The 26,706-nt window shown below is 41.9% G+C and overlaps 5 protein-coding genes and 1 pseudogene across 8 annotated transcripts in view; 5 read left to right on the forward strand and 1 right to left on the reverse strand.

Moving 5' to 3' along the window:
• Positions 1–26,706, reverse strand: part of LOC119563018 (proteoglycan Cow) — a 46,734-nt gene that overhangs the window by 14,473 nt on the left and 5,555 nt on the right. The window lies entirely within an intron of this gene.
• Positions 8,455–10,452, forward strand: LOC119563020 (aminoacylase-1). 3 transcript variants are annotated; one of them, XM_037876216.1, is made up of 5 exons: positions 8,455–8,480; positions 8,596–8,694; positions 8,793–9,284; positions 9,661–10,078; positions 10,140–10,452. In XM_037876216.1, exons 2-5 carry the CDS (start codon positions 8,604–8,606, stop codon positions 10,342–10,344), a joined length of 1,206 nt encoding a protein of 401 aa, XP_037732144.1. In that variant the 5' UTR covers positions 8,455–8,480; positions 8,596–8,603; the 3' UTR covers positions 10,345–10,452. The 3 variants fall into 3 exon arrangements, with proteins under 3 accessions (XP_037732144.1, XP_037732146.1, XP_037732145.1); XM_037876218.1 differs by having other exon boundaries at positions 8,468–8,485; XM_037876217.1 differs by having other exon boundaries at positions 8,476–8,494.
• LOC119563019 (aminoacylase-1) lies at positions 10,955–12,519 on the forward strand. The gene is made up of 4 exons (XM_037876214.1): positions 10,955–11,067; positions 11,125–11,616; positions 11,673–12,087; positions 12,141–12,519. Exons 1-4 carry the CDS (start codon positions 10,971–10,973, stop codon positions 12,343–12,345), a joined length of 1,209 nt encoding a protein of 402 aa, XP_037732142.1. The 5' UTR covers positions 10,955–10,970; the 3' UTR covers positions 12,346–12,519.
• Positions 13,658–15,107, forward strand: LOC119563022 (aminoacylase-1-like). The gene is made up of 4 exons (XM_037876220.1): positions 13,658–13,784; positions 13,840–14,328; positions 14,389–14,806; positions 14,862–15,107. Exons 1-4 carry the CDS (start codon positions 13,694–13,696, stop codon positions 15,064–15,066), a joined length of 1,203 nt encoding a protein of 400 aa, XP_037732148.1. The 5' UTR covers positions 13,658–13,693; the 3' UTR covers positions 15,067–15,107.
• On the forward strand, positions 16,041–17,717 carry LOC119563021 (aminoacylase-1-like). Its single transcript, XM_037876219.1, has 5 exons — positions 16,041–16,175; positions 16,232–16,723; positions 16,777–17,194; positions 17,257–17,524; positions 17,593–17,717. Exons 1-4 carry the CDS (start codon positions 16,085–16,087, stop codon positions 17,459–17,461), a joined length of 1,206 nt encoding a protein of 401 aa, XP_037732147.1. The 5' UTR covers positions 16,041–16,084; the 3' UTR covers positions 17,462–17,524; positions 17,593–17,717.
• On the forward strand, positions 17,852–19,058 carry LOC119563023 (annotated as a pseudogene).

The following is a 26,706-nucleotide window of genomic DNA, read 5'->3' on the forward strand; positions in this document are numbered from 1 at the left end:
CAAACAGCATGGCATTAAAAAATGCCCCACTAAACTGGGTCAAAACAGCAGCTGCAAGTGAAACATAATGCAACACAGCACCATCCCCAGTGCACTAGGGCTGGATAAAGGAGCCACCAGCCAACACCACCCACAAGTTGGCAAAAGTTTGCCAGCCGTTTAACCTCTTTGCCAGATTTCTGGCTGTTTAAGTGGCTGAGCTTATTAAAGCCCATTTAATTGGCGGTGCTCCACAGGCGCCTTCAAGCAAAACTTGACCCTAATTTGGAAGTCCCTCGAGAAGTGGAAGAAAACCTAGGAGTGAAGAGGGAGTCCCTGGGAGTGGAAGTCGAGCTCTTTGGAGCCTGGAGCCTGGATCCTTGAGCCTCGAGCTCTGGGGGAACTATTTTCCGTGGTTTTGAGTTTGGGGCAAAAGATAAAGGCGGCATTGTTACAGACGCCATTTTTGTTGCACCAACAGCTGCATTGTTCAGACCACATGCCACGCCCCTTTCGCCCCTCGGTCCGCCCACTTTTTCACCGCAGTGTGGCAATCTGTCAAGCTTTAAATTGAATTTACGACTTTGTTTTCGTTGCGGACTTATTTCATCTTCCTTTGTTTTCTAGGAGCCGCTGCCTCTGCAATTCCTTTATTGTTTTCTTTATTTGCCAAGGGAGGAATAGCAAATATTTTAGTGGTTACTTGGCGTTTTTCGAGTGGGAATGTCAATTTCGGTTGCATTATGTAAATGTAATTTTTAAGTTGACTATGCCCCGCAATCGATATCTTAAGCCCAACCCAAATTCACATTCGAATCCACAACCAAATCCAAATCCTTTGTGCTCCATTTAACCTTCGCTCATGCATTAATTCAAACCGATTTCAGCTGAATCGATCGATGGCCATATATCTTCTATCCCCTGGCACATAACTCATTGCGGCGTTCGGCAATCAGCGCGGCCAGAAAAGAAGTAAAAATGGGCATTAAATCGAAATTTCGACGAAATTGGAATTGCAACTGGAACGGGGCGTGGCTCGGCCCGAAAATTGTTGTAAATTATTCAGCGGACATCAAATGACTGCCAATGCTCCTACCATTCAATCAATAAAATATGAACGCGGTGAGGTCGGGAAAATATGGGAATTGTTCGGGTCCGCAGCATTGTGTGGCAATTAGAGCAAAATAGATCAGGATTGAAGAAGGAACTATACACAGGGAAAAAACCAAAAGAATTGATTTGATATAGGCATGGTAAATTTATTAAGTATTATTTTTGCCATTGAATAATGTAATCTTGATATTGATTATGGCATCAAAAAGAAAAGAAAAGAGCGTGACAGCAGTATTTTAAACTCTCCGAAAGAGTAAAAGTTTGCAAAAAGCAAGACGGCGAACATATCAAAGTGAAAAAAGGAAGAATTGATAGTAAAATCCATCATAATGATCATCATATCTTATCAACTTTTTCTCTGTGTATGCAAATATCCATTGATATGCTAAATGCAGGCCCGAAAAATGACCAACTGACTGACTGACTTCGCTTCTAAATTATGCACTCCACTTGAAAAATGCATTAGCCCTAACCCCCGGAATTTATGTGTCCGCATAGGAAAGAATGGTATATGGTATGTGTGTCCCCAATCCGCCAGGGCCATCATCCATGCTGAGTCAGATGGGACGGAGCTCACATAAATTGCACATTTTCGTGCACACAAAATGGTAAATCAATTCCTATTACTATTACAACCCAGCGGATGGCCCCTAAGCCGGCTGTCCGGATTTCGGGCTGGCACATTTCCGTAGTCGGATCCGGTTTCGTGGCAGGGGGTGAATCCAAATTCGAATCCGAGAACGAATCCGAATCCATCAATATAAAGCCTAGACCAGAGTTTTCAAGTGTCCAGAGCGGACTTAGGGCCAGGAAATTGCATTCTTCGCGCTGGCACAGAGTGTCACCAGAATTCGGGCCATCAAATTCCCAATCCACCGATTGGAAATGGAAATGGGAAAGTTAATTGCTCTGGTGCCCATCCTCCCACTGACTTATTAGTTATGGGCGACTCATTAAAAGCGCTGTCACTGTCGCTGTCACATGCATAAATTACACCATAATCTCATTTTAATGGTTAATTAAATTACCATAACGTTCAGCTGTCAAAACTGATGTCACCCCCTGATTTCCAATCGTTAAAACGGAAAATGGCAAAATTGCAGGTGGAAAATATTTATGTCGGAGGCAATAAAAAGAATTATGCGATTCGTGCTTTAAATAAAGCATGGCATGCAGGACAATAAACCTGGGCCCACCTGCTATGAAACGTGATCCCCGGGAAGGCCTATCCTTGCCGTTATGTTTATGAATCATAAATGCATTTTGCAACTGGCAACCCAGACTGCAATGCAGTCATAAAACATTTGCCGCTACAAGGCTGCGGAGGGAAACTGCAACAAATTGCAACTAGTGCAACATCATCGTGGCCAACAAAGGCCACTAAAATGTGCTTACCTGTGTGGAAGAGATACACTCGGTTACATACAAGGTTGCAATTCCTATTTATAAACATGGTGGCTGGTGGAATGAAAAAAAACAAAGGGCAGACCATGGAAAGCACTCTGAAAAAGCCGCACTCTGGAGAATTGTCTGGTGGCGGAGTGGTAACCATCTGATTGCTGGCATTTTTTATGTCCTGCATTTGGTAAACCGGAAACGTGTTTCGGTGGGTGTGGCTTCGAGACTCGGAGATTGGAACAAGTTTATTACAAATCCCGGCCCATAAACACTGGCCAAGATGCAGGACCCGGATAAAGGTGGAAAGTTATGATGCCATGCTGATGCTGCAGGGATTCCGGATATGAAGGAGGCCAACGGCTCTAAATGCATTACGGAAAATCGATTATATCTCTGGGCCCTGGCCATTAATCAGTCAGTCAGGCATTACTTGGTTAGAAATAGGAACTGAACTCAACTCGACTCAACTGGACCGGACTCCCTGCGATATGCGGGCGATGGCAGCCGGCTAATGGGGGCATTTAAAAGCTTTCAACTCCCGGTGAGCAATGTGCCCCGGCCACGCCACAAAGGGCACAGATATGTATGCAGTTTGCAGTATACAGTCTACACTTTGCAGCGTTAAATGCTCGCTCCTTAAGCGCCAATCCTTTAATAAGCCCGCCACACCCAGTCACACGCTTCGTGCCCCCAAAGTGCGGTGCATTTTCACCGATTGAATAGTTCAATCAATTAGTTAATTGCAGTTCTGGTCGAACGGAGTGCACCGCACAAATCGAGGCACTTAGCAGCGGTCATTAGCAGAGGGCAAGTCCTGTGAGTCCTGCTGCGGATCCGGATGTGAGTGGGGGCGATGTGATTGCCAGGAAGGAGCCGAGCTTGCCAGCTGCCAGTTTGCCGGCTATTCAAGCTTGCCAGGAAACCAGATAGCTGGAAATGACACTGGCCAACTCGCAATCCGACGGGCTGACACACGTGGTTTGCTCACGGGAAACAAAAGGGGTTTAATATGAAATTGAATTTAATAACATTTGGGTTTTGTTATTAAGGAAGCTTCTCTGATAAAAATGGAACAGTAGAAATAAATATCTGCCTATTAAATAAAAATATTAGGTGCTTTGTTAGTCATTTCGTTTAGGCATTTTGTTATTTAATGAAAATAAAGTTTATATCAAATAATCTTTAAATTAACTTTAATTGACTAAAATTGTTTATTTCAATATTTCCATATCTAAAACCAATAAAAACCGCAATGGATGAATAGCGAAGAGAAACTATTAAATTTGATTTAAAGTGATTTTTATGCTCAACAATTTTTTTGGAAACTAAATTAAATTAAATCAGTAAATTTGTTTTCAAGTACCTACAACTTTCTTTATCCAAAGATGTAAACAAAGGTAGTATATTGTTTAACATTGATTTAACCACATCCTGTATTTTTTCCTGTGCAGCGACAATTAAAAATCCTTTAGCTTTGACAGGGGCGAGCTGGCGAAATGGGACTGCAATTCATTGCCACACATCACGACCAACTGTCCGCCTCCGAGGAGAAAGTGGAAAAGAGGGCGTGGCAGACAAGAAATTGTCGCCCGCGCCCAAACGCAAACACACACTCGCACTCGCACTCACACTCACTCACAGTGGGCCCGAATGAAGTAGCGGAAAATGAAGTTTTTCCGAGTTACATCAGCAACTCCCAGACAGAGCAAACAAAAACTTTGCAAATTGCAATTCATCGCTCACGCAAAAGGGGCTGAAATGGTGGTGGTGGCACTGAGCTGAATGTGCTGGGTTCTTAATAGAAAATAAAAGCGAGGCAAAAATCATGTTTTATTTTCCGCTTTTTCCCGCCGCTAACCTCCGCCTTCCATTTTCATTTGCAAGCCATTCAGAAGGGCGAAGCGCACCCTGGATTTTCCAGGCAGCCATTACAGCCCAGCGAAAAATGGCGGCGGCACCCGGAAGTCGACTGTTGCTGCTGCCCTCTCTGTCTATCCGTCGTCTATCTCTGTCCCCCCTATCTCTGTGCCCACCCTTTGATTCCACTGTCGAACTCCGCTGATGAGAAATGACAGGCAATAATGCCGTTTGCCGTGCTCCATCTGCATTTATCATAACTTTTGTGTGTTATTTGCTTTGATGGCGCTGCTTTGGCCCGCGGGTGTTGTTGTGTTTGCTGTTCATGTCCTGTAATCTCTGTTGCTGTAATTGCCAAGTGCGATCCTTGCCTGTTGCCTTCTTATCTGTCCCATCGCCCTCTGGTTCCCCTTCACAGAGATTCGTCCTTTCGGAGGGTCCAAAGTTTATGCCCGTAAGTATGCTATGATTTCTGCCTCGACTGCTTCTGAGCTGCACTTTTAGCACAGAAAATAAGAGCACTTTTAAGTACACATAAAGCTCTCTCTAGTCAACTAAGTCAGTTAATGGTAGGAGTAATAAAACAGAATTACTCACAAGTTGGCTTTTACCCATTTTTTAAGTATGGCTTCTCTTTCTCGTAATGCTATTTACAATTTGATGAGAAGTTTTACTTAAATTGGATAAATTCCTATTGAACATTTAGTTAATTAATTAATTATTGGTAAAAAAAGAAAAGAAAAAATAAAAAAAAATATTTTATTGATATAACCTTCATTACCATTGCACAAGATATATATTGTATTTATTATAGTATTTTCAGTCTACATATTTTATTTTCTTGACTTAACTAGAACATAACTTATAATTTAATTTATGTAACTTAGAATTTATAGGTTAGAGATAATTTAAAAATTTTCTTTTAACCAGAGAATAAACAAATTAAGTTATATCTTATTAAAAGAAATGTTTAGCTCATGATAGATACAAAAATAATAAATAAGAAATTATTTCTGTGGTATTAATTCCCATATATTGTTTCTTATTTACCTCGCCCTATATATTCTACTAAATCGAATGCACTTTAATAATTTATTTTTCTGAGAGTTAAATATAGAATTCAAATGCCCAGCAGATTACTTTTCCCTTGAAAGGCTGATATTGACTTTTGTTCAGAAATTTAAATTAGAGCATGTAATCTCCGCCCGAGCCACACTTTGTGTGCTAACACAAAACCACTTCATATTGAGGCAGTCCGGCTCACTGCCAATTTTGAATGTAATTTAATTTATGCAGAATCAAAGCTGATTATTTGCACCGGCCGAAAGTGCATCCAACCAAATTTGTAATACACACCCCCCGCAAACATGCAGCTAAATAAATATTTGATTTGCTTTATTGCATCGGGCTATTGGTAGCTGCATAATTGAACGTCGAATGCGATTAATGGCCAAAGCAAACAGGAATCGAGGCCATTGAATTCCGGGAATTGTGAATGCTGAGCTTCACAATTAAAATTAAAGCTGGGGGATTTATATTTGAAAAGTGTGTAATAATTATCTTTAATCAAGCGATAAATGTCGATCAATTAAGTTATGACTGCTAATTATGTAAACACGCACTTTTTTTTGCCAGAGACCATTTGCAGAGGCTTTATGGATGTGCATCCAATTTGCAGGCCGAGTGCTCCACATTTTGATGACATTCGCACAACTTGTGAATTTAAAACATTTCGAGTAGTTTTGCCTTGTGCTGCATTCAGCACGCATACGCACTGTTGGCCAGCACTTTTTGTATATCGATGTCGACTGTGAGTGCAGTTTGCCAAAGTGCTTGCCAAGAGCTGAGCGCTTTTTTCACCTAATGCCTGGCACACAGAAATTGAAGCTCTACGGGAGATGCAAACGCATGCCCGCCGGATTGTCCTTGAGCTGTCAGTCCGCCCACCCCCACGCCCACTTCGCCCACATTTCCATACTACCAAAAGTTTTACCAAGGCTTTGCCCAAAGCCCGAACAAAGGGGAGTACTCGTTCTGGGCTGAGGGATATGGTAAATGGTAAATGGCAGAGCAGGATTATATCAGTTCCAGTCTTTTTTTTCGGCCAGGTAATGCGCCCATAACGGATTAGAAGAGGCCCTGGAACAGGCACCCCAAACCATGATATCCTCGGGCCCTACAGCTCTGGGACTCAACGCAAACAGTTCTCGGCGATGCCCGGATAATTGTTACAATATACAAAATTTTCATTTAGTTTATTTGCCCAGCGACAACATGTCAGCACAACAGCAACATCAGCGTCAGCAGCAGCACCAACAACTTCGGCAAGCAGCCACGCCCCCAGCTCACCATGGGCAAAAAGTAATTTAGTCGGCATAAATTAAATAAATTAATGGCTAAGAAGGATGCATATAAATTTTAAGACAAATTGAAACAGGTAACAAGTTTAAAAACATTTTTAAATATTTACTTTCACATTAAAACATTGTGGTTTCATAAATTAAGTGTTTTTAGTCCGTTTTAGACGTATTTCTAATTGATCCAAGCAAAACGTAATCGTTGAAAATGGTCTAATTCCAAATTAAAGAAATTTGTATCTAAAAATAAATCAAATTAAGCATTTACTACCAATTTATAAAAGTGAAGGTATTGATTTTCATCATATAAAAATCGCATACTCCACAATATAAATTTTTTCTTATAATATAAACAATCTAAATCCAAAAAAGAAATGGTATATCATTTTAGAATCCGATTATCTTAAATTCAAAATTTTTTCGGGGCATACTTCTAATTTATCATTTCACCAACCCTAGTAATGTTCCAAACATTTAGCCCAGTGACTCGCAAAATCCAGTAAATTACCTTTTTAGCCCACAGTGCAGCTGTGCGAGTGTTCGTGCGCAGGAAGTTTGTGTGTTTATTTGACTTATGTGACGTTGTAAATAGGGGGGAATATGAGTTTGTACGATTGTTGGGCCTGGATGTTATTTAAAATGCAGACATGTGTAGCCCGTAGTTGCTGTTATTGCTGCTGGTGCGCCATTAAAATCCCAGCAACATTGTTAATGAACTTTTAATGACTTTTTGTGAGTGCACACACTAAAACAATATCAACTTTGGCACCGAGTATATACATTGTACATTGTACATGAAAACACAAATCTCAGGGCTTCGGTTCAGCTTTTTTCACTATGGGAACAAGCGTGAAATCCAAATCTAAAACAAACTTTTCCCACACAGGGACAACAGTCGCATTGCAGCAACATTGGTTAGTGCAAGTGCAACAGCAGCAGCAACACCATTAATATGCGAAATTTTGGAGTGGCTGAAAGGCCCCAGGACCGGCAACTTGTTTACTCAGTACCCCAGTGGGCGTGTGGGCGAGGACGTGTGCAGTGCATCTTGATTAACAAATCAACTGGAATTGGAATGCGATTGCATGCGATTCATCAGTAATCGGAAATCTTGGCTGCGGGCCAAATGGAGCCACCATCCATCCCGCCCGGCCATCCTATTGCCCCGAAAGCAATGCGAAGCACTTTCGCTACGATTTAAGGAAAATAAATCCATCAGTCAGGGGGACTATCAAGTAAATGAGCCTTAAAGTGGGTTCACATGTACTGCAAAGCGTTGGTGAAATGTTTACCAATGCGGAGAGTCTTTACCAATTCGGGTGTCACAGAAATTGAATTCATTGGTTTTCAATCAATGTGTTATGAGCTGCGAAATCCGATTTGGTGAGGAAATACATTCTTAAACTTTTATTTGGGAACTGTCCCTTTTGTAAATTTAAAGTTACTTCAAGATTTGTTGGTAATAGAAATATTAATTCATTACTAAAAAAAACAAGTCTGACAAAGAAAAGACATAGTTTCGTGTTAAAAACAATATTGCTATCCACACATAATTAAGTGCCAGTCATAAGTACACCAATTTAGATTAGCCACCAAAAAGTAAACAAATTCTTCTGATAAACCAGTTTAATAGGCAAAACCGCAAGATAAAGAAATTAGGTTTAGTTTTTTTCTGCCTTATTAGCATGCTGTCTCTTTCTCCCGCTTATCGCTGATATTTAAACGCGCGCTTCTCACCACGATCGCACAGTCGTCGACGAACCAGTGTTGCGAAAGGTGTGGTGAGCGAGGTGATCTGCCGTGGTGAACTGTGAAACAGCTGTTTAAAGATCTTTGTTTGGACAAACAATTTTATTGATTACTTATCAACCGGCTAAATCCCCATTCATAGATTTCGAAATGAGTACCGCCAAGTGGGAGAACAATGAGGAGATTAAGATCTTTCGCGAATACCTGCGCATACCAACAGTGCATCCCAATGTGGATTACAGTGAGTTTTATGATGGATTCGTATATCTTTATGAGTATGCGATAAGGCGCACAATCTACATATATGACCGTACTATAAAATGTGTCTTCTATTTATAGCCGCCTGTACGGAATTCTTGAAGCGACAGGCCGCCAGCTTGGACCTGCCCGTGGAGGTTATCTATCCGGTCAACGAGCAGAATCCCGTGGTGGTGCTCAAATGGCTGGGATCCCAACCGGAGCTGCCCTCCATCATCCTCAATTCGCACACGGATGTGGTGCCCGTCTTTGCCGACAAGTGGACCCATGGTCCCTTCAGCGCGGATCTGGATGCAGAGGGTCGGATCTTTGCCAGGGGTTCCCAGGACATGAAGTGCGTGGGCACCCAATACCTGGGAGCAGTACGAGCCCTCAAGGCCACTGGCTATCAGCCCAAGAGGACCATTTATCTGACCTTTGTGCCGGACGAGGAGGTGGGCGGCCACCTGGGCATGCGGGAGCTGGTGAAGAGCGACTACTTCAAGAAGCTCAACGTGGGATTCAGCTTCGACGAGGGCATCTCCAGCGCGGACGAGACCTACGCCTTGTACTACGCCGAGAGGACTTTGTGGCGTAAGTATACTAAAGAATACGAAGGATCAAAGATATATACATATGTATATAAATAGTTTTCAAGATACTAAATGTAATGTTCTAACACAAAATTTAAAGATTGGCTTTACAAATATGTATCTAGTCGAAGGGGATTTCCTTACTTTACTTTTAAAACCTTGTAAAACTCTTTGGATTTTAATTTACCTTTCCAGCTTAGCTTATATTTTCTAGTATTCTTTATTTACTCGTTTCCTAAATCTTTGAAACAACCATAAATGTTAAACTTTTGTTTAGATTCATAACCCCCTAAAACACCTTTTAAAGTTGGAAATCCCCTGCACATTTCACGTTTATTCAATTTTCAGTTAGTTCATATTTAATGTTATTTGCCTAGATCTCCGCTTCAAGTTCAGTGGAACTGCTGGACACGGATCTCTGCTGCTGCCCAATACCGCTGGCGAGAAGCTTAACTATGTGGTGAGCAAACTGATGGAGTTCCGCAAATCCCAAGTGCAGAAACTGGCTGACGACCCTTCCCTTGAAATTGGCGATGTAACCACTGTGAATCTCACCCAACTAAGGGGAGGAGTGCAGAGCAACGTTGTTCCTCCCCTGCTGGAGGCTGTTTTTGATATCCGCATTGCCGTCACCGTGGACATCCCAGCTTTTGAGAAGCAGATTCGCGACTGGTGCGAGGAGGCTGGCGGCGGCATCGAGCTGGAGTTCGAGATGAAGAATCCCTTTGTGGAGCCAACAAAGATTGACTCGTCGAATGCCTACTGGCTGGCCTTCAAGAAGGCTCTCGATGACCTGTAAGGATGAGGCGCTCTTACTAAAGGCATTGCTTTGATATCCTTTCTTTTTTTCTTTCAGTGGCCTCAAGACACGGGTTCGAGTTTTCCCCGGCGCCACGGACAGCCGCTATGTTCGCTATGCAGGCATTCCGGCTCTAGGTTTCTCGCCCATTAACAACACTCCCATCCTGCTGCACGACCACGATGAATTCCTGAAAGCCGACACATATTTACATGGCATTGAGGTCTACAAGAAGCTCATTCCTGCCGTCGCCGATGCCTAACAACCCGATAGAAGTTTTAATATAATGAAATATTGCATTTATATGCTTTTTTAATTGTTTGCTTACAAAAATTGTTTAGGCAGGCCAATAAAAGTCTATTAAACACAATTATATACAATTAAAAGATTACCATCCATAGTGTACATCTTTATAATACCTTCAAATATTGGGCAGCTGTACTTTTTAACCGTTTTCTATATAAAAGAGGCTTTGCACGCCTAAAAAAGAAAACTACTGGTCTCTCTTATCAGCGTTCGCCAACCTCCTAACTGCTAGAACACGTAGAATATTTCGATGAATCGCATTCCCTGGCTGAATCTCAGAAACAAACATTTCCCATTAATAGAAAAAACGTTCTTAAATGAAAAAAAATTATAAAAGCCTGACTTACTTGATCTGTGGTTAATGACAGACACCCTAACCACTTTACCTAAAATTTAGGTTCGGTACCCAAAAAACCCAAGCAGGGCTCTAATTTTTAAGAACGTTCCGTCTTTAATTATATAATCTAACCGCATTTCTCTGGGTGTAGAGTCAACAGCTGATAAAGCCTTCCAGACCTAAAAACAAATATCGTCGAGGATTACAAGTCAGTCTCTTTACAGCCGCGAGCCATTCAACTCAAAATGAACACTTGCCCAGAACAATGGAAAAACGATGAAGAAATTAAAATATTCCAGGAGTATTTACGCATTCCCACGGTGCATCCGGATGTGGACTATAGTGAGGATTGCTATAATACCCCCTAGATTTGTTTTATAATCCTGATTTCCTTTGCAGCTGCATGCGTTGAGTTCCTGAAGCGGCAGGCTGGCAACCTGGGCCTACCGGTGGATGTGGTGCATCCTGTCATGCCATCCAAACCGGTGGTGATTATGAAGTGGCTGGGGATGAGCCCCGAACTGCCGGCGATTATTTTGAACTCGCACATGGACGTGGTTCCCGTATTCCCCGAGAAGTGGACCCATGACCCCTTCGGTGCCCACATGGACGACCAAGGCCGGATTTATGCACGTGGCACGCAGGACATGAAGTCCGTGGGATGCCAGTATATGGCTGCAGTTCGTGCTCTAAAATCAAGTGGCTATCAGCCCAAGAGGACTGTCTATCTGAGTTTTGTGCCCGATGAGGAAACTGGCGGCGACCTGGGCATGGCCGAATTTGTGAAGGGCGATTACTTCAAAGCCATGAATGTGGGTTTCAGCCTGGACGAGGGCATCGCCAGTGGTGATGAATCCTATCCTGTCTTCTATGCCGAGCGCACTCTCTGGCGTGAGTTCTTTTTTTAAGGGCAGTAAGCATTACTCAATAATATACTATCTTCCTAGACCTCCGATTTAAGTTCAGTGGCCATTCAGGGCATGGATCGCTGCTGCACAAGAACACGGCTGGCGAGAAGTTCCAGTATGTGCTGGATAAGCTGATGAAGTTCCGGGAAACCCAGGACAAGCTACTGCCCAAAGACCCTTCCTTGGATGCCGGCGATGTGACCACTTTGAATCTCACCAAACTTGAGGGAGGAACGCAGAGCAATGTGGTTCCTCCTTTGCTAGAAGCCATTTTCGATATTCGCATCGCCATCACCCAGGACGCGGATGCCCTGGAGAAGCAAATTCGCGACTGGTGCGATGAGGCTGGAGGCGGGATAGAACTGGATTTCATCTTAAGGTGCCCCTCGGTGGAGACCAAGATAGACGCCTCCAATCGCTTCTGGCTGGGTTTTAAGAAGGGCTTGGATGAACTGTAAGGATAACGAGATAGTAGAGTTTTCCTTTCTAATGCTGTTATTATAACAGAGGTTTGATCACCCATACGCGAGTCTTCCCCGGTGCCACCGACAGCTACTACCTTCGGCGGGTTGGGGTTCCCGCTCTGGGGTTCTCCCCCATCAACAACACCCCCATGCTGCTGCACAATCATGATGAGTACTTGCGGGCCGACACCTATCTACATGGAATTCAGGTGTATAGGAAGCTTATCCCGGCAATTGCTGATTCATAAAATACTCAATACTCTGATGATTCAAGCATGGAAATCAATACGCTTCGATTGATCTTATCTTTAATGAGTAATGTTTTCAAGCGATGAGTGTAGGGCCGAAATTAAATTAATAAATGTTGTGATTACTTCCATTCATATCTAAAACAGAACAAATAAAAGCCAAACACTGATAGCACACATTTCTGGGAAGACTAATTTGTTATAGACTTTGTCCCCAAATAATATCCAATAAATACAACTCGTCACTATTATCAATAAAATTTTAAAATTTTCGGATTGCCGAACATGTATTCAGTTTTCGTTTTTATTATATTTTGTCTAACCTCATAATAATAAATAGTTTCCCACAGCCTATAAGGGTACATAAACATCGGTGAGTGAACTACAGTGGTCGGCATAAGTATTTTGACAAAATAAAAGTTAAGTATACTCATAACTTGAATTTACTTCTTGTAAACTATAGGCATCAATGGAAAGGTAATTTCAATGCCGTTTGAATGATACAATACATTTCTTTACCCATTCAGTACTTATTGAAAAGGACGAATTTGTGTAAATCAACTTTGAAATTTAAAAAAAAAACTTTTTTCCTCGTCTTGAAAACTTAAATTTTTTGATGCAAAAAGTTTCTTCAAACAAAAATAATAGTAACTGCAAAAAGAATTTTTCAAATATCATTTTGCTTATATTTTTTATTATTTTTGGAGGTGACAATGTCGGAAAAAATTTGTATGAAAAAGACAAAAATATGGCTCAAATGCCTGTTTTTAAGCATTTTCAAAAAATCATAAAAAATATAAGCAAAATGATATTTGAAAAATTCTTTTTGCAGTTACTATTATTTTTGTTTGAAGAAACTTTTTGCATCAAAAAATTTAAGTTTTCAAGACGAGGAAAAAAGTTTTTTTTTTAAATTTCAAAGTTGATTTACACAAATTCGTCCTTTTCAATAAGTACTGAATGGGTAAAGAAATGTATTGTATCATTCAAACGGCATTGAAATTACCTTTCCATTGATGCCTATAGTTTACAAGAAGTAAATTCAAGTTATGAGTATACTTAACTTTTATTTTGTCAAAATACTTATGCCGACCACTGTATATCGAATTGGGGGCTTCTGTTTGCTATCAGACATTTGTTTTGGAAGAGTTTTGTACACGAATTTGAGCTGTTATCATTTTGGAAACCGCTAGCGGTTGATAAGGTACTAATTATTTGATAATAATTCAAAACCAAGGCCATAAAATAGAAAATCACCAGCATGAAAATAATTGTTAAAGCTCATTTCATGCCAATTTCCGCACATTCTAGTTTGGTAACTGGTAGGCTAAACATCGACGATCACAAAATGAGCACGGAAAAGTGGGAGGACAACGAGGAAATCAAAATATTCCGGGAATATTTGCGTATAGCTACGGTGCAGCCAAATGTGGATTACAGTAAGGACTCCCCAAAGGATCTCTGAAAGGATGTTAAGAACATTTTAACTTTTAGCTGAGTGCGTGGAGTTCCTGAAGCGCCAGGCTCACAGCCTGGACCTCCCAGTGGACGTAATATATCCCGTGGAGGCCAAGCCCGTGGTGATCATCAAGTGGCTGGGAACCGAACCGGAACTGCCCTCCATTATTCTAAACTCGCACATGGATGTTGTACCCGTGTTCCGTGACAAGTGGACCCACGATCCCTTCGCCGCCGATATGGATGAGGAGGGCAGGATCTTTGCCAGGGGTACGCAGGACATGAAATCGGTGGGCACTGGATATCTGGGTGCCATTCGCCTGCTCAAGGCCAGTGGTGTCCAGCCCAAGCGCAATGTCTTCGTGACCTTTGTGCCCGATGAGGAGATCGGCGGAGAACTGGGAATGCAGGAGTTCGTCAAGACGGAGTACTATAGCAACATGAACGTGGGTTTCAGTCTCGATGAGGGCGGCACCAGCGAGATTGACCTGTTCTACGTGTTCTATGCCGAGCGCATGCGTTGGGGTGAGTAATTCTCATGATCCAGGTCATAGGGAACTCTAGAACATATCAATTTTTTTCTAGGCCTCAAATTGAACTTCAGCGGAACCTCCGGACATGGTTCAATGCTCCTGCCCAGCACTGCCGGTGTGAAACTGAACTACGTGCTGAACAAGCTGACGGAGTTCCGTGAATCGCAGGTCCAACGGCTGGCCAAGGATCAGACCATTAACATCGGTGATGTGACCACCATCAATCTCACCCAGCTGAGCGGTGGAGTCCAGAGCAATGTGGTGCCTCCTCATTTCGAGGCTGTGTTCGACATGCGCCTGTCCATCACCCTAGATGTCGTGGCCTTCGAGAAGCAGATCCACGATTGGTGCGAGGAGGCAGGTGGCGGCATTGAGATCTCCTTCGATGAGAAGGAACCCTATGTGGCACCCACTAAGATCGACGACTCCAATCCCTTCTGGCTGGCATTCAAGGCCGCCACCGATGAACTGTAAGTTTGAGTCCAGTGTTTTACAAAGCCAATTTCTAATATTAAAATATTACAGTGGCCTGAAGATCTACCCCATTGTATGTCCCGGTGCCACCGACAGCAGAAATATTCGTGCACAGGGCATTCCCGCCTTGGGATTCTCCCCCATTAAGAACACCACCATGCGCATCCATGATCACGATGAATATTTGGGAGCCGAAACTTATTTGAAGGGAATTCAAATATACAAGAAAATTTTGGGCAACCTAGCCAAAGTCTAAAAAAAAATTCGAAATACCGCTTGAGAACCTTATCAAAATAAAGATTGATGATTTTGTTATAAGTTGATGCAAAAATGCCCGTCTTTCCTATCTTATCTGCCCTGAATTAAACGGATATATTCACATAGAGATATCAGCTTTGTTGTTAGGAAAACACAAGTTGCTATCCTGACGACAGCAAGTAGATAATAGATATCTATCGTTGTAGATAGCAGGCTTGAAACCTGGGGAGCCCATTAAAGCCAAATAATCAGTTGATTAGTTTAGAAAGAAGGCTATCAATCAAAGCTCCGAAAACGTGTCATACTTTTTCGGATTGAGACTACTCTTTGGTGCAATCAGAATTGATTTATTCCAAGAACATGATACACTCAGAAAAACACAGGGCTTGAATGAAGTACAAACAGACTTGATTTAATAACGATTTCATGTTTAACAATTAGGACTAAAGTAACGACAAACTCCTAAAATTCCCAACTTTTTATTCTGAAAGGGCTCGGTATATAATTAGCATAAAATACACGGTAATAATGTAATTTAAATATATCTCCTTTATCTACATTCAGTTTTCAATACTTATTTTTCTTACTAGCACATAGTTAAGGCCCAATTTAAATTGACAATATATGTCTATTGCTTTAAGAAATAATCGTCCTTAAATCATGCCAGCAACTTACTAACTTTATTAATAAACTGTACTTGTTTTTAGTACACATATGACTTGATTCACTTGTTTTTAAGTTCCTACCAAATAAAAATCTACATACAACATTTTTTTCTATAGGTATAATACATATTTAACAATTTATCCTTTTGATTAAACTCCTAGAAATGTAGTCACTATTTTCGGTAACAGACAAGTGGTTTTTGCTGATAAGGCATCCACAACCGCATTTGATTATCATTTAAGCGATAAACGTTATCCATAAACATTAAGGCAAAGAATGCGATTATAAAATCGCACGGGGTCTCTAAAGCAGCTCAGTTGCATTTTATTTCTAGCAGAAGTAGTTTCGAAATGGGCTTGGAAAAGTGGGAAAACAATGAGGAAATTAAAATTTTCCGGGAGTACTTGCGTATACCAACCGTGCACCCTGATGTTGATTACAGTAAGGTTCAGTTTAATCCTTAAAAATTTCACCAATTAAAAACTTTTTGACTTTAGCCGATTGTGTAAAGTTTCTTAAGCGTCAGGCTAGCTCTTTGAATCTTCCCGTGGAGGTGGTTTTTCCAGCTGTCCAAACAAAGCCCGTGGTGATCATCAAGTGGCTCGGAAGTCAGCCGGAATTGCCCTCCATTATTCTGAACTCCCATACGGATGTGGTCCCTGTATTCCGTGACAAATGGACCTACGATCCCTTTGCAGCCGATATAGATGAGGAGGGCAGGATCTTTGCACGGGGCACTCAGGACATGAAATCGGTTGGCACTCAGTATCTAGGAGCCATTCGACAGCTCAAGGCCAGCGGTTTCCAGCCCAAGAGGACTTTGTACGTGACCTTTGTTCCCGATGAAGAGATTGGCGGCCAAATGGGCATGGCGGAGTTCGTTAAAACGGATTACTACAAGCAAATGAATGTGGGATTCAGCCTGGACGAAGGAGGCACCAGCGAAAGTGATGTGCACCATGTGTTTTTCGCCGAACGTTTGCGTTGGGGTAAGATATTCTAGAGATCAAGGTGGAAACAGAGTAATCTGTCTTTCCTGCAGGGCTCAAACTGCAAGTTAATGGAACCTCTGGCCACGGATCGCTTTTGCTGCCCAACACCGCCGGCGTAAAGCTGAACTACGTACTAAATAAACTCACGGAGTTCCGAACCTCGCAGGTGGAGATCCTGGCGAAGGATTCCAGTCTTAGGTTCGGCGATGTGACCACCGTCAATCTCACCCAGCTGAGCGGCGGAGTCCAGAGCAATGTGGTTCCTCCGCTCTTCGAGGCGGTCTTCGACATGCGCATTGCCATCACTGTGGACGTCGCTGCCTTTGAGAAACAGATTCGCGACTGGTGCGAGGAAGCTGGTGGTGGCATTAACATTGATTTCTTCCAGAAGGAACCCTATATAGCACCCACCAAGCTGGACAGCTCGAACACCTACTGGTTAGCTTTCAAAGCCGCCATCGATGAACTGTAAGTGCCATTTAAATTTTAGATTGGCTTAGTTATATTATTAAAATCTGCTGGTCTCTCAGTGAATTGAAGGTCCGTCCCATAGTTTGCCCTGGTGCCACCGACAGCCGTTTCATTCGGGAAAAGGGAACGCCAGCAATCGGATTTTCACCCATCATAAACACCACCTTGCGGATCCATGACCATGACGAGTTTCTGCATGCTGATGTCTATCTCAAAGGCATTGAAGTGTACAAGAAGATTATTTACAACCTGGCTGAAGTATAATAAAAATATTGCATGAACGGGGATCACTGTCAGATTAAATATGGCCGGATTCCTCTAAGCATGGTTGGTGGTTGCTTTGTTTCTTATCTTATCAAATTTAATGGAGACTTTATTACATCTTTTCGTTTTAGATAACAAGATACACCACTTTCAATTTAAACGAAGGAAATTAAAATAATCTAAGGACTTTGTTCATTGGTGTTATCATTTTAAGTCTCCCGCAAGCATCCATAGAAAATAAATTACGGCATTTTAATAGAACAATATTATCATAAGCACATAAGATAGGAACCCAAGTAAAGTGATCCCAAAGTATGAATAGCCAGCGGAATTATTAGTCTACTCATTCTTAGTATATCGCTCTTACTTGCTGTGTTGAATTCTTTCAAAATGAGTTCCGGGAAATGGGAGAACAATGAGGAAATTAAAATTTTCCGGTAACACTTGCGTATTCCATCCGTACACCCGGAAATTGATTATAGTAAGGACTTCATTCCCTCAATCTTCCCGTCGAAGTAGTTTATCCAGCTATTAAGTCAAAGCCTGTGGTAATCATCAAGTGGGCTGGTAAACAGCCGGAGCTCCCCTCAATATTCCTGAACTCGCACATGGATGTGGTTCCCGTGTTTTCGGAAAGGTGGACTCATGAACCCTTTTTCGCCGATATAGATGAGGAGGGAAGGATCTTTGCGCGGGGTACTCAGGATATGAAATCTGTGATCACTCAGTATCTAGGGGCTATTCGCCTTCTGAAGGCTGGTGGCTTCCAGCCTAAACAGACAGTTTACGTGACCTTTGTGCCCGACGAGGAGATTGGAGGAACCCTTGGCATGGAAGCGTTTGTTAAAACCGACTTTTACAAAGAAATGAATGTGGGATTCGGCTTGGACGAGGGAGGCACCAGTGCCACTGATGTCCATCATTTGTTCTACGCCGAACGCACTCGCTGGGGTGAGTTGCCTTTACAGGATTTATATCAGTGAATTGAAACTCTTTTCTTTGCTGAAGTTTTGCATCTGAAAGTGGGCGGAACAGCTGGCCATGGTTCACTATTGCTGCCCGATACTGCCGGAGTAAATCTCAACTATGTGCTAAACAAACTGTCAGAGTTTCGGGATTCGCAAAACCTGCGACTGAAAAACGACCAGAGCATCAACATCGGCAGGTGGTGGCATTGAGATCGAGTTCCCTCTGAAAGATGCCTATGTGGCCCCCACCAAACTGGATGATTCCAATCCCTATTGGCTAGCTTTAAAAGCCGCTATAGATGAACTGTGCGTATTGGTGGGATTCTTAATCAAAAACTTTTTTTTTCCTTTTTTTAGTGGCTTGAAAATAAAACCGATTGTGTGCCTTGGAGCCGTTTTATTCGCCAGCAGGGAACCCCAGCAATTGGTTTCTCACCCATCATAAATACTCCCGTACTGAGTTTTTGAAGGCTGATGATTACTTAAAAGGCATTGAAGTTTACAAAAAGATTATTCCGAATCTTACCGAATTCTAGCCAACGTCTTCCCTATACACATCTTATTTAAATAGGACCGTATTGATTTACGTATCTTATCTTAAGTGGATACAGCTTTGCGATACATCGTCTAAGAAGGATGAAATTTTATGTATGTTATACGTATATAAAGATAAATATTTGATGATAAAAATGTCTGATCAGAGCAATTTGTTTAACTTATCACCAAAATGGTATTTGAGTAGATAAGAAAATGGTTTCAAATAGAAATAAAAAATTAAGATATAAATCAACTCAACCCCAGTGAACTGTTAACATTACCTAAGTGTCTTATGAGGAAATTGAATCAATGCACGATTACTTGAAGGAAGTGGACGTTGGCTTCTCTCTAGACGAAGGTGTGGTCGGTCATAATAAAATCCAGCTGAGTTTAAAATTTGGGTATGCATTTATAAGCAACGATGTAGTCAAATTTCGAGTTATCTAAATGGTACACCAGACTTGGTTTTTACAACACAGAGGATCGAAAGTTCAAAATGGCGTTTGACCTGGCGCAACGTCGGTTTATGCGACAACTGTGGATACTGGCCCTTGGGTTTTCGTCTATCAACCATTGACCAACTCCACGAGAGGTGGACTCCTATCTTCAGGGTTCCTTTTTTGTCCTGCAACGAACTCATTTCGGCCTCAGCCAGTGCATGTGCATCGCGTATACGCCTGGCTCGCCTATTTGCCAATTTACCCGGTGGACGGAGTGCTGTCGTCGATGTGACAGCGTTGTGCATCGAGTTTGCGAGACACTGCTGCCAAGCGGACGAGACAGGTGGGAGTGAGTTTTGTCAGTTAGTCAAACAAAATAAATTTTAGGGCCCCGTCGCCGCCACCTGAGAACTCTGTGGGGGGTTGGGGGTCAGGGGTTAGGTTAAACTGCTGCATGTCAGTCTCTGCAAATTGTCAGTTGGGCAGCACTTCGGAATGTCTGACATGTGAGTGGTGCCAAGGGCAATAAATTATGCTGGGGCCGCAGAATGAATAATGGCTACGTGCTTTCAAAGGGTCCCCTTCTACAACCCAAACCCCCCATTTTGGCCATTTGTGTCCTGGCCGGACTGCAACTGTGACCCGTGCGTGCCGATTAGACATGTTAATGCATGTGTCAGGGCAATGAAATATGTATTGATGGCGGTCCTGGGAGAGGGATCCCTTGTCCTTTGTGCGGCCTGGAATTATGACAATTTATCAGGCGAATGTCAGTTGGCAAAGGGGCTGGCTATTTGGGGTGGTGCATTTCAAATGCTTTCCACGCAATTAACACTGACCATTAGTGGCGCCAGTTTGGCATAATGAGACCAGTCCAGTTCAGTTCGGTCGACGAGGTCCAGCCCTTTAACGCTCTCGTTACCGCTGGCAACTTAATGCATATCATTTTTGCTTTTAATGAGCTGGTGGCAGTTGGCAGCACAGCTCGCTCACCTCTTTTGCTTTTTCCGCCCGGTTGTCTGGTCCTCGCAGAGTGCACTTAATGCAGCAAGTTTTTGCAGCCCACCTGCCACGAACCCACTTGAAAGCAAGTTCTGGGTTCTGGGTGCCGAGTTTTGGGTTCCAGCTCCTGGGTTTTCGGGATCTCTCTTCCCTTTTTCACGGCGCTCTGCTTTGCATTTTAAATTTCCGCCAACTCACATAATGTGTGTGTTAGGGAAGGGGGAAAAGTTTGGCAACTTTTACATTTCAATTTTAATTTCTTTGCCCCACACTCGATGCAAACTTTAAGCCGAACCTGGGCAAATTCTTAATGGCCCACTCACACTAATTAGGGCCTCCAGAAGTTTGAGCGTCTTTAAAGACTCTTCTTTTTTTTTTCTTAAACTGCTTGGAATGAGCTCCACATTTGCATTTGGCAGCAGCCTCGATTTTTTATTGCCGTCCGAAGTTTATGACGAATAAAACCCAACGATCACAATGAAAAACTCGTTCCTAATTAAATTCAATTTACTTGTGACTGCTGCGGCTCAATGTCCTGAAATGCCTTCTGAAGGCTCACAACATTATGGCCGTGCAATTAAAATCCAAGATTAAACGAGCCTAGGCTTGTATCTGTGTGGGCTTCTCCTTCTTAGTATACTTGTGGTCATAAAGAGGTATACCTATATTATATTGCTAACTCTTGAAAATATACTTTTGTTATCCTATACATTTTTAAATGCAAACAAATATAATCAATATAATAAAATATTACTCAGCATATTGAAGTGATAATAAAACGTTTACCAACATGTCATGTATCCAGTCTTTAATCAAGAATCTAGTTTTAACAAATGTACGCTTTCTAATCGCATTATTAGCCAATAGATTTACAGCTTATTCGATTTATAACACCACTTTTAGTGGGATTTGTATTTTAGAAAAGTGTCATTGGACCAGTTTTTGTCATTAATCCTGTTTTAACATATGATGACTTATGGGAAATAATCCCATTATTGCCAATATATGCCAGCTTATTGGAATATTAACAGCATTGTTTGTTAAATAAATTAAAGGCAGTGCAATTTGATTAATTTGATAAACTTATTTTTCATATAAACAACATTTGTTCATTTAAATAAAAAAGTTTCACAAAGACATTAGTACCAAAACAAAATAGCTCTGGACTTAACTTATCATATTAAAATAAATGTGTATTAATTCAATAAATTCATATAATGCTGGGAGATTCGCTTCTAAGAAGCCTATTATTTTGACCTCAGCTGTATGGGCTTATCCTAAGCGCAAGTGGTATATGTGGTACATATATCTGGCTGGGGACAGCAAAGTGTTTTTGTGCGACACAAAGGCAATTGCCGCCGCCTTGTTTTCTAATGTGGCCGCAGCTGCACAGTGGGCCGCACAGGTGACCAGGCGACAGGAGGTTTTACCGCTGTCACATAAAAATTAATTTCTAAAAAATTAAGAAAAAAAGAGAGAGAGTGGAAAAAAGACTCTGAAGCACGCAGAGTGGAGGTTAATATGCCGTAGATCAAAGTCAGGCCGTAGATGGGATCCCATTTGCCACTCGGCTCACACATCCTGCCATTGTGCAGAGCCAGGAAGCCCCCGTTAGCCGGGATAATAAACGTGGGTTAGAACCACGTCCTGTAGCGACAGCAGCTGACTGGAAAGACTGAAAAGTGTCATTAGGGCGCAGGCACGCCCACACGCACTCACACGCTTAATAAAGTCAATTGAAGTCTCCATGGCGAGGCAAATAATTTATTTTGTCGTTAAGCTCAACTCCAGCCATTGCGGAAAAAAGAGAGGCAAACTAATTAACTTGTTTAGCGCCAAAGCTGCGCAATTTCCACGCTCGCAGCTTAAGCTTAAGCGCCAGTGCCGCCCAACTAATGAGCTCCTGTGTGCCATATAGCCAAAGCTATATCCACAGCTATAGCTCTATATATTTGGTATAGTGTGCGGGTTGTGGGGATTGTGGGGGTGCGACATTAAGAGCGTTAGTCCTCAACAAAATTCTTCTAAAAAGTTGCGCCTGATTAAGCCCTTGCGGCCAACGGGTGAGAGTGGGGTTTTGGAAATGGTCTTGCAAATGGCTCTTGGGAGTCAAGCTTCTAGTTTCGCATACAGTCCTCTCCAGCATAATTCCAAAATCCACTTGTAGAAATTTATTAAACTTTATAGCAGGAACAAATAGAGTTTGGCGACTAATTGCTTATAATTTATTTTCGTACTTCAAACTTTCACAACTAGCAACTAAAATCCAAAGGCCGTAATTACACATTTTCAGAGCCCGCTTTTGAAAATAATATTATAAAGAAAATTTGTAGAGCCCATCTACTAATTACAAAAAAAAAAATTCTAGTGCAAGGTAGTAGTAACTTTTAAGCTACATAATTTATGAATATTTTAACAACACAATAATGGTGTAAAAATATAATTTATCGAACATTATAACAAACAATACTGGTCTAAAAATTAATAAATAATAGTTAAATTTAGATAAATATATAATATTCAATAACTTTTCTGCAATAAAATTCTTTGAAAGTTTCAACAAAATACTAAAGGTATATAAATTAGTGAATTAATGTTTTCAAACAAATTAAGGAAATTTAATAAATCTTATAACTTGTAAACAATAAATATTCCATTTTAATTGCTCAGGTTTTCAGCTCAGACTTTCTTTGTGTCACTGATATATTTATCGGAGAAAAGTGGGGTAAAATAAGAAAAATCATTAAAAAGAAAAAATACTGCGTCTGTTTGTACATGTTCCTTGTCAAATGGATCTTCGAATGGCGGATTTTCGACTGTAGCTTTCTTTCCTTGGCTGCCGCTGCCGCAGAGCAAACTTTATTGCATACGCCAGGGCGCAATATGAGACCGTGGCGGAAATGGCGTTGCAAGGCGGGCCAAAAGGAGGCAAAGGCAACAGCTCAGGACATGCAAAAGCAGTGCAAACTTGGCTTTTTTCCCCGCCACCACCACCACCGACTGCGCATCAACGCTTCGCGACTTGGCGTCGTCTGTGTGGGCCAGCAATTGCAATTTCATTTCCGTTCCCTGGCATTTTATTCCCTCTTTTGGCCATCGCTGTGTGTTTGCAGTCGCCGTTCCGTTTATTTTTGGGAAATAAGTATACAAGTATTTTCGGCTGCTGTTCCAGCTCCAGCTTCTGTTTTTGTTTTGTGTTTTTTTGGCTGTTGCACAGACTTTCGCGCAGATACGGCGAAATTCTTGCATAAACTTTTTGCCAAGTCGGTATCTAATTGAAACGGAGCAAAGGAATGCAGTTTTTGGGGGAGTGCAGGAGTTCCTGCAGAGTAACAAAGTGCAACAGGAAGTGGGAGAGGCGGCAGCTGCAATTGAATTTGCCACGAAAATGCAAAATGAAGCTAGAATAAAAATTTAATTTTCTCTTCCTGCATGATTGGAGTATGCTGTTTTTTTTTCCAAAGCAAACAAAAAAGCGCCTTGAGCTCGGCTTTTTGCCAGCAGAAAGTCAATCAACTGAGATTCTCTGTTTGGCTGTCAAAGTTTAGACCTTGTTTTACCACTTGTCATTGTCTGTTTCCGGCTTTCTAAGGCTCCTCGGGCCAGCTAATTGCAACTTGAATGGAAAACTTTTGGGCGCCTTTGTCCCCATTCAGACAGGCTTCGTTTTTATACCCGTTTCACTTACAGTGTTTGCTTTGGCCCCCCTCCCAAAGGCAGTTCGTCATTGGCAAGCGCTGCGTATACGCAATATTATTTTTACAACTGTCAGCAGTTAGCCTGGAAAAACTTTGCCAAGAGCCAAGAGCCAACTCTTGGAGCGAGTATAAACTTTCGTTGACAATTTGTCAGGGATTTTTGACTATTTCTCAGGGACTGAGGACTCGGGACCTGGGAGTCAATGCTGACTTTGCGGCAGAGACAATTTTCTGAATTTGATAACTGGCGGAAAAACTTTCGCCTGAGCTTTTAGTTTTTTAAGAACATAATATCCGCACTTGGCCTCAATTTTTGTCGTTCACATCCCACCTAATTGCATAATTCGTATGCAGGATTCTGCAATTTTAGTGGAATAAAAAGTTTTATGCTCTCGTCCTCGGTGAACGTTTCGTTTTTCGGTCTTTGGTTTTGTTTCGAATGGCAGGCCTCCATTGTGTTTTGCTTTCATGCCGTAAATTATTATCGCCTGCATGTGTGCCGCTCCCTTTCTCTTGTCAAGCATCCAAAGGATGTAGCATCCTAACCATCCTTCGTTGCCAACTTGCCAACTGTTAGTATCTGTCTCCCAGCTTTTTGGTACATCCAGGACCCCCCTCCCCCAAGGAAGGATCCTAAATTGCATGTGTGTGTCTGTGAGAGTTATCGCATACAAGCTATAAACTCGCAGTCGAAGTAGCGAACGTTATAATTTATTTATGGTAATGCGTGCGCACACACGAAAATGTCTCTGGCAGAAAGTTTTATGTGCTCCATACCTCAGGACCTCGCATTACCACACCCAAAATGTCGTTTCGTTTAACGTCCATGCCGAATCCCTTTATCTCGCTTTTAATTTTTCCGTGGCACCTTGCAGCTGAAATATTAAATCAACTTTTACTCCACCTTACTTTTCGTCCTTTTTGGCCCCAGAAATCCTGCAGCGAGACAGCGGCGGCGACATGAGCTCCTTTTTGGCCATGTCAAATGCCAATCACAACATGACGAGAAATTTAATATGGCAAATTGTAATGTCAGGAATGTTCGTCAACAAAGTCAATATCAAGATGAATTTTTCGTCGAAAATTATGTAAGAGCCAGGGTAAAGGCCAAAACCAATGGCCGACGGCAAGATGTCTGCGGAAAAATGAGTGAAAAGCAAGGTCACCATCGCCAGCATCACGCATTACGTATACGCGATGTGGGCCTAAAGGATATCTTTTGACTTCATTTTCAGTTAAGAATCTTTTCATTTTGTTTCTTACTCATTTAAGGCATGGGTTTATTGTGTTTATAAAATAAATATAACAAAATAGACTAGTAGCATCTTATTGAAAGTTTAGTGAATTTAAGATGATATTTTTAAAAAAAATTTTGAAATGTAAGTCTGGAAAATTCCATTCCATTTCGTTAAAGAACCCTAATATTTTTTAAGCACTTTTTTTTCTAGGTTTTGCGTCAACCGCAGACAAGCAATTAATATGCATAATTTGTAACTGTTTTCGTTTCCTTGAAATCACAGCGAGCGGCTGTCAGCAAAGGTTCCTCGAGTCCTTTAGTCCTTGAGTCCATGGGCCATAAATAATGACAGCTTAACAGGCTGGCACTCATCCGCCAGACCATGCGACATCCCATTTGACATGTGCTTAGCTGCCATAAAGCCCCAATGCTTCAGTTCCCCGAATTTCTGCCGAGTATCTGGCCATTGTGTCGAGTTGTAATTGATAGGCCAGGCGACAGATTCGCATCTTCGATTTGGGCCGAGGTTTTGGGCAGTCTCACCTCTCGAAAACTCATTAGTTGCAATATGTGGCCAGCTCTCCTAACTGGACCAACTCGACCGGGCATCACCCTGCAGCTATTAATTAAAATTGCACATTTCTCTCTCCGGCATCCTTGGCTCCCTGGCTCCCTGGCTCCATGGCTATGAAAATTTAATATTTGCCCGGCAGTAAATACAGATGTTGCTGGAGCAAACAAGAACTGACAAGCCCGCACACAGAGCTCGTCTTACATAATCAGTTAAGTGGCACACACATATGTACCAACCAGGATCTCAATAGCCGGGTGGTTTTCAGTATGGTATAGTTTGGTATGGCTATCCGAGTCAGTCCTCCAGCTGTTTGGGGCCTGCCACACAACAATATGAAAGTGAAAAATGAGTTTACTCAAGTTTTGCTCCCCTCCGGAGGAAAAATATTTTAGTTTCGCCTTGGCTGACATCGAAGTTTTGTTGCTTCAAAACCAATTTGTCTTATTGGTGGGTGGCGCAGTGCAAGATTTATGAAACATGGTTCGGTTGGCTCTGTTGGCAGGAGCCATGTAAAGTAGCTCTTAAGCGGAACAAATACGCTTGCCCCAAATCCGAGTTAAGCAGTTAATTAGCGTCGATGATCAAAGGAAAAACCCCAACTCGCATCCTGCGGCTGTTCTATCGCATTACGAGCTCATGATGTTCATTAAATACACAGGAAAAAGTTCGGCTTTCTATATGTAAAGGTAAAGAACTCAAACAGGAGAACATATTCTAAAAAACCATTAATTTGAGTTCTCAATTATAGGCAATTAAATCCGTAAGATAAAAAAGCAATTAATTAATCAG

Source organism: Drosophila subpulchrella, chromosome 3R, assembly GCF_014743375.2.
Source record: "Drosophila subpulchrella strain 33 F10 #4 breed RU33 chromosome 3R, RU_Dsub_v1.1 Primary Assembly, whole genome shotgun sequence".
In the NCBI taxonomy this organism is placed as follows: domain Eukaryota; kingdom Metazoa; phylum Arthropoda; class Insecta; order Diptera; family Drosophilidae; genus Drosophila; species Drosophila subpulchrella.

Coding starts and splice junctions, on each gene's coding strand:
- LOC119563020 (XM_037876216.1), top strand. CDS start 8,604: ATGAGTACCGCCAAGTGGGAGAACAATGAGGAGATTAAGATCTTTCGC. Junction 9,285..9,660: donor CGCCGAGAGGACTTTGTGGC/GTAAGTATACTA, acceptor TTATTTGCCTAG/ATCTCCGCTTCAAGTTCAGT. Junction 10,079..10,139: donor AAGAAGGCTCTCGATGACCT/GTAAGGATGAGG, acceptor TTTTTCTTTCAG/TGGCCTCAAGACACGGGTTC.
- LOC119563019 (XM_037876214.1), top strand. CDS start 10,971: ATGAACACTTGCCCAGAACAATGGAAAAACGATGAAGAAATTAAAATA. Junction 11,068..11,124: donor GCATCCGGATGTGGACTATA/GTGAGGATTGCT, acceptor TTTCCTTTGCAG/CTGCATGCGTTGAGTTCCTG. Junction 11,617..11,672: donor TGCCGAGCGCACTCTCTGGC/GTGAGTTCTTTT, acceptor CTATCTTCCTAG/ACCTCCGATTTAAGTTCAGT.
- LOC119563022 (XM_037876220.1), top strand. CDS start 13,694: ATGAGCACGGAAAAGTGGGAGGACAACGAGGAAATCAAAATATTCCGG. Junction 14,329..14,388: donor TGCCGAGCGCATGCGTTGGG/GTGAGTAATTCT, acceptor ATTTTTTTCTAG/GCCTCAAATTGAACTTCAGC. Junction 14,807..14,861: donor AAGGCCGCCACCGATGAACT/GTAAGTTTGAGT, acceptor AAAATATTACAG/TGGCCTGAAGATCTACCCCA.
- LOC119563021 (XM_037876219.1), top strand. CDS start 16,085: ATGGGCTTGGAAAAGTGGGAAAACAATGAGGAAATTAAAATTTTCCGG. Junction 16,176..16,231: donor GCACCCTGATGTTGATTACA/GTAAGGTTCAGT, acceptor TTTTGACTTTAG/CCGATTGTGTAAAGTTTCTT. Junction 17,195..17,256: donor AAAGCCGCCATCGATGAACT/GTAAGTGCCATT, acceptor CTGGTCTCTCAG/TGAATTGAAGGTCCGTCCCA.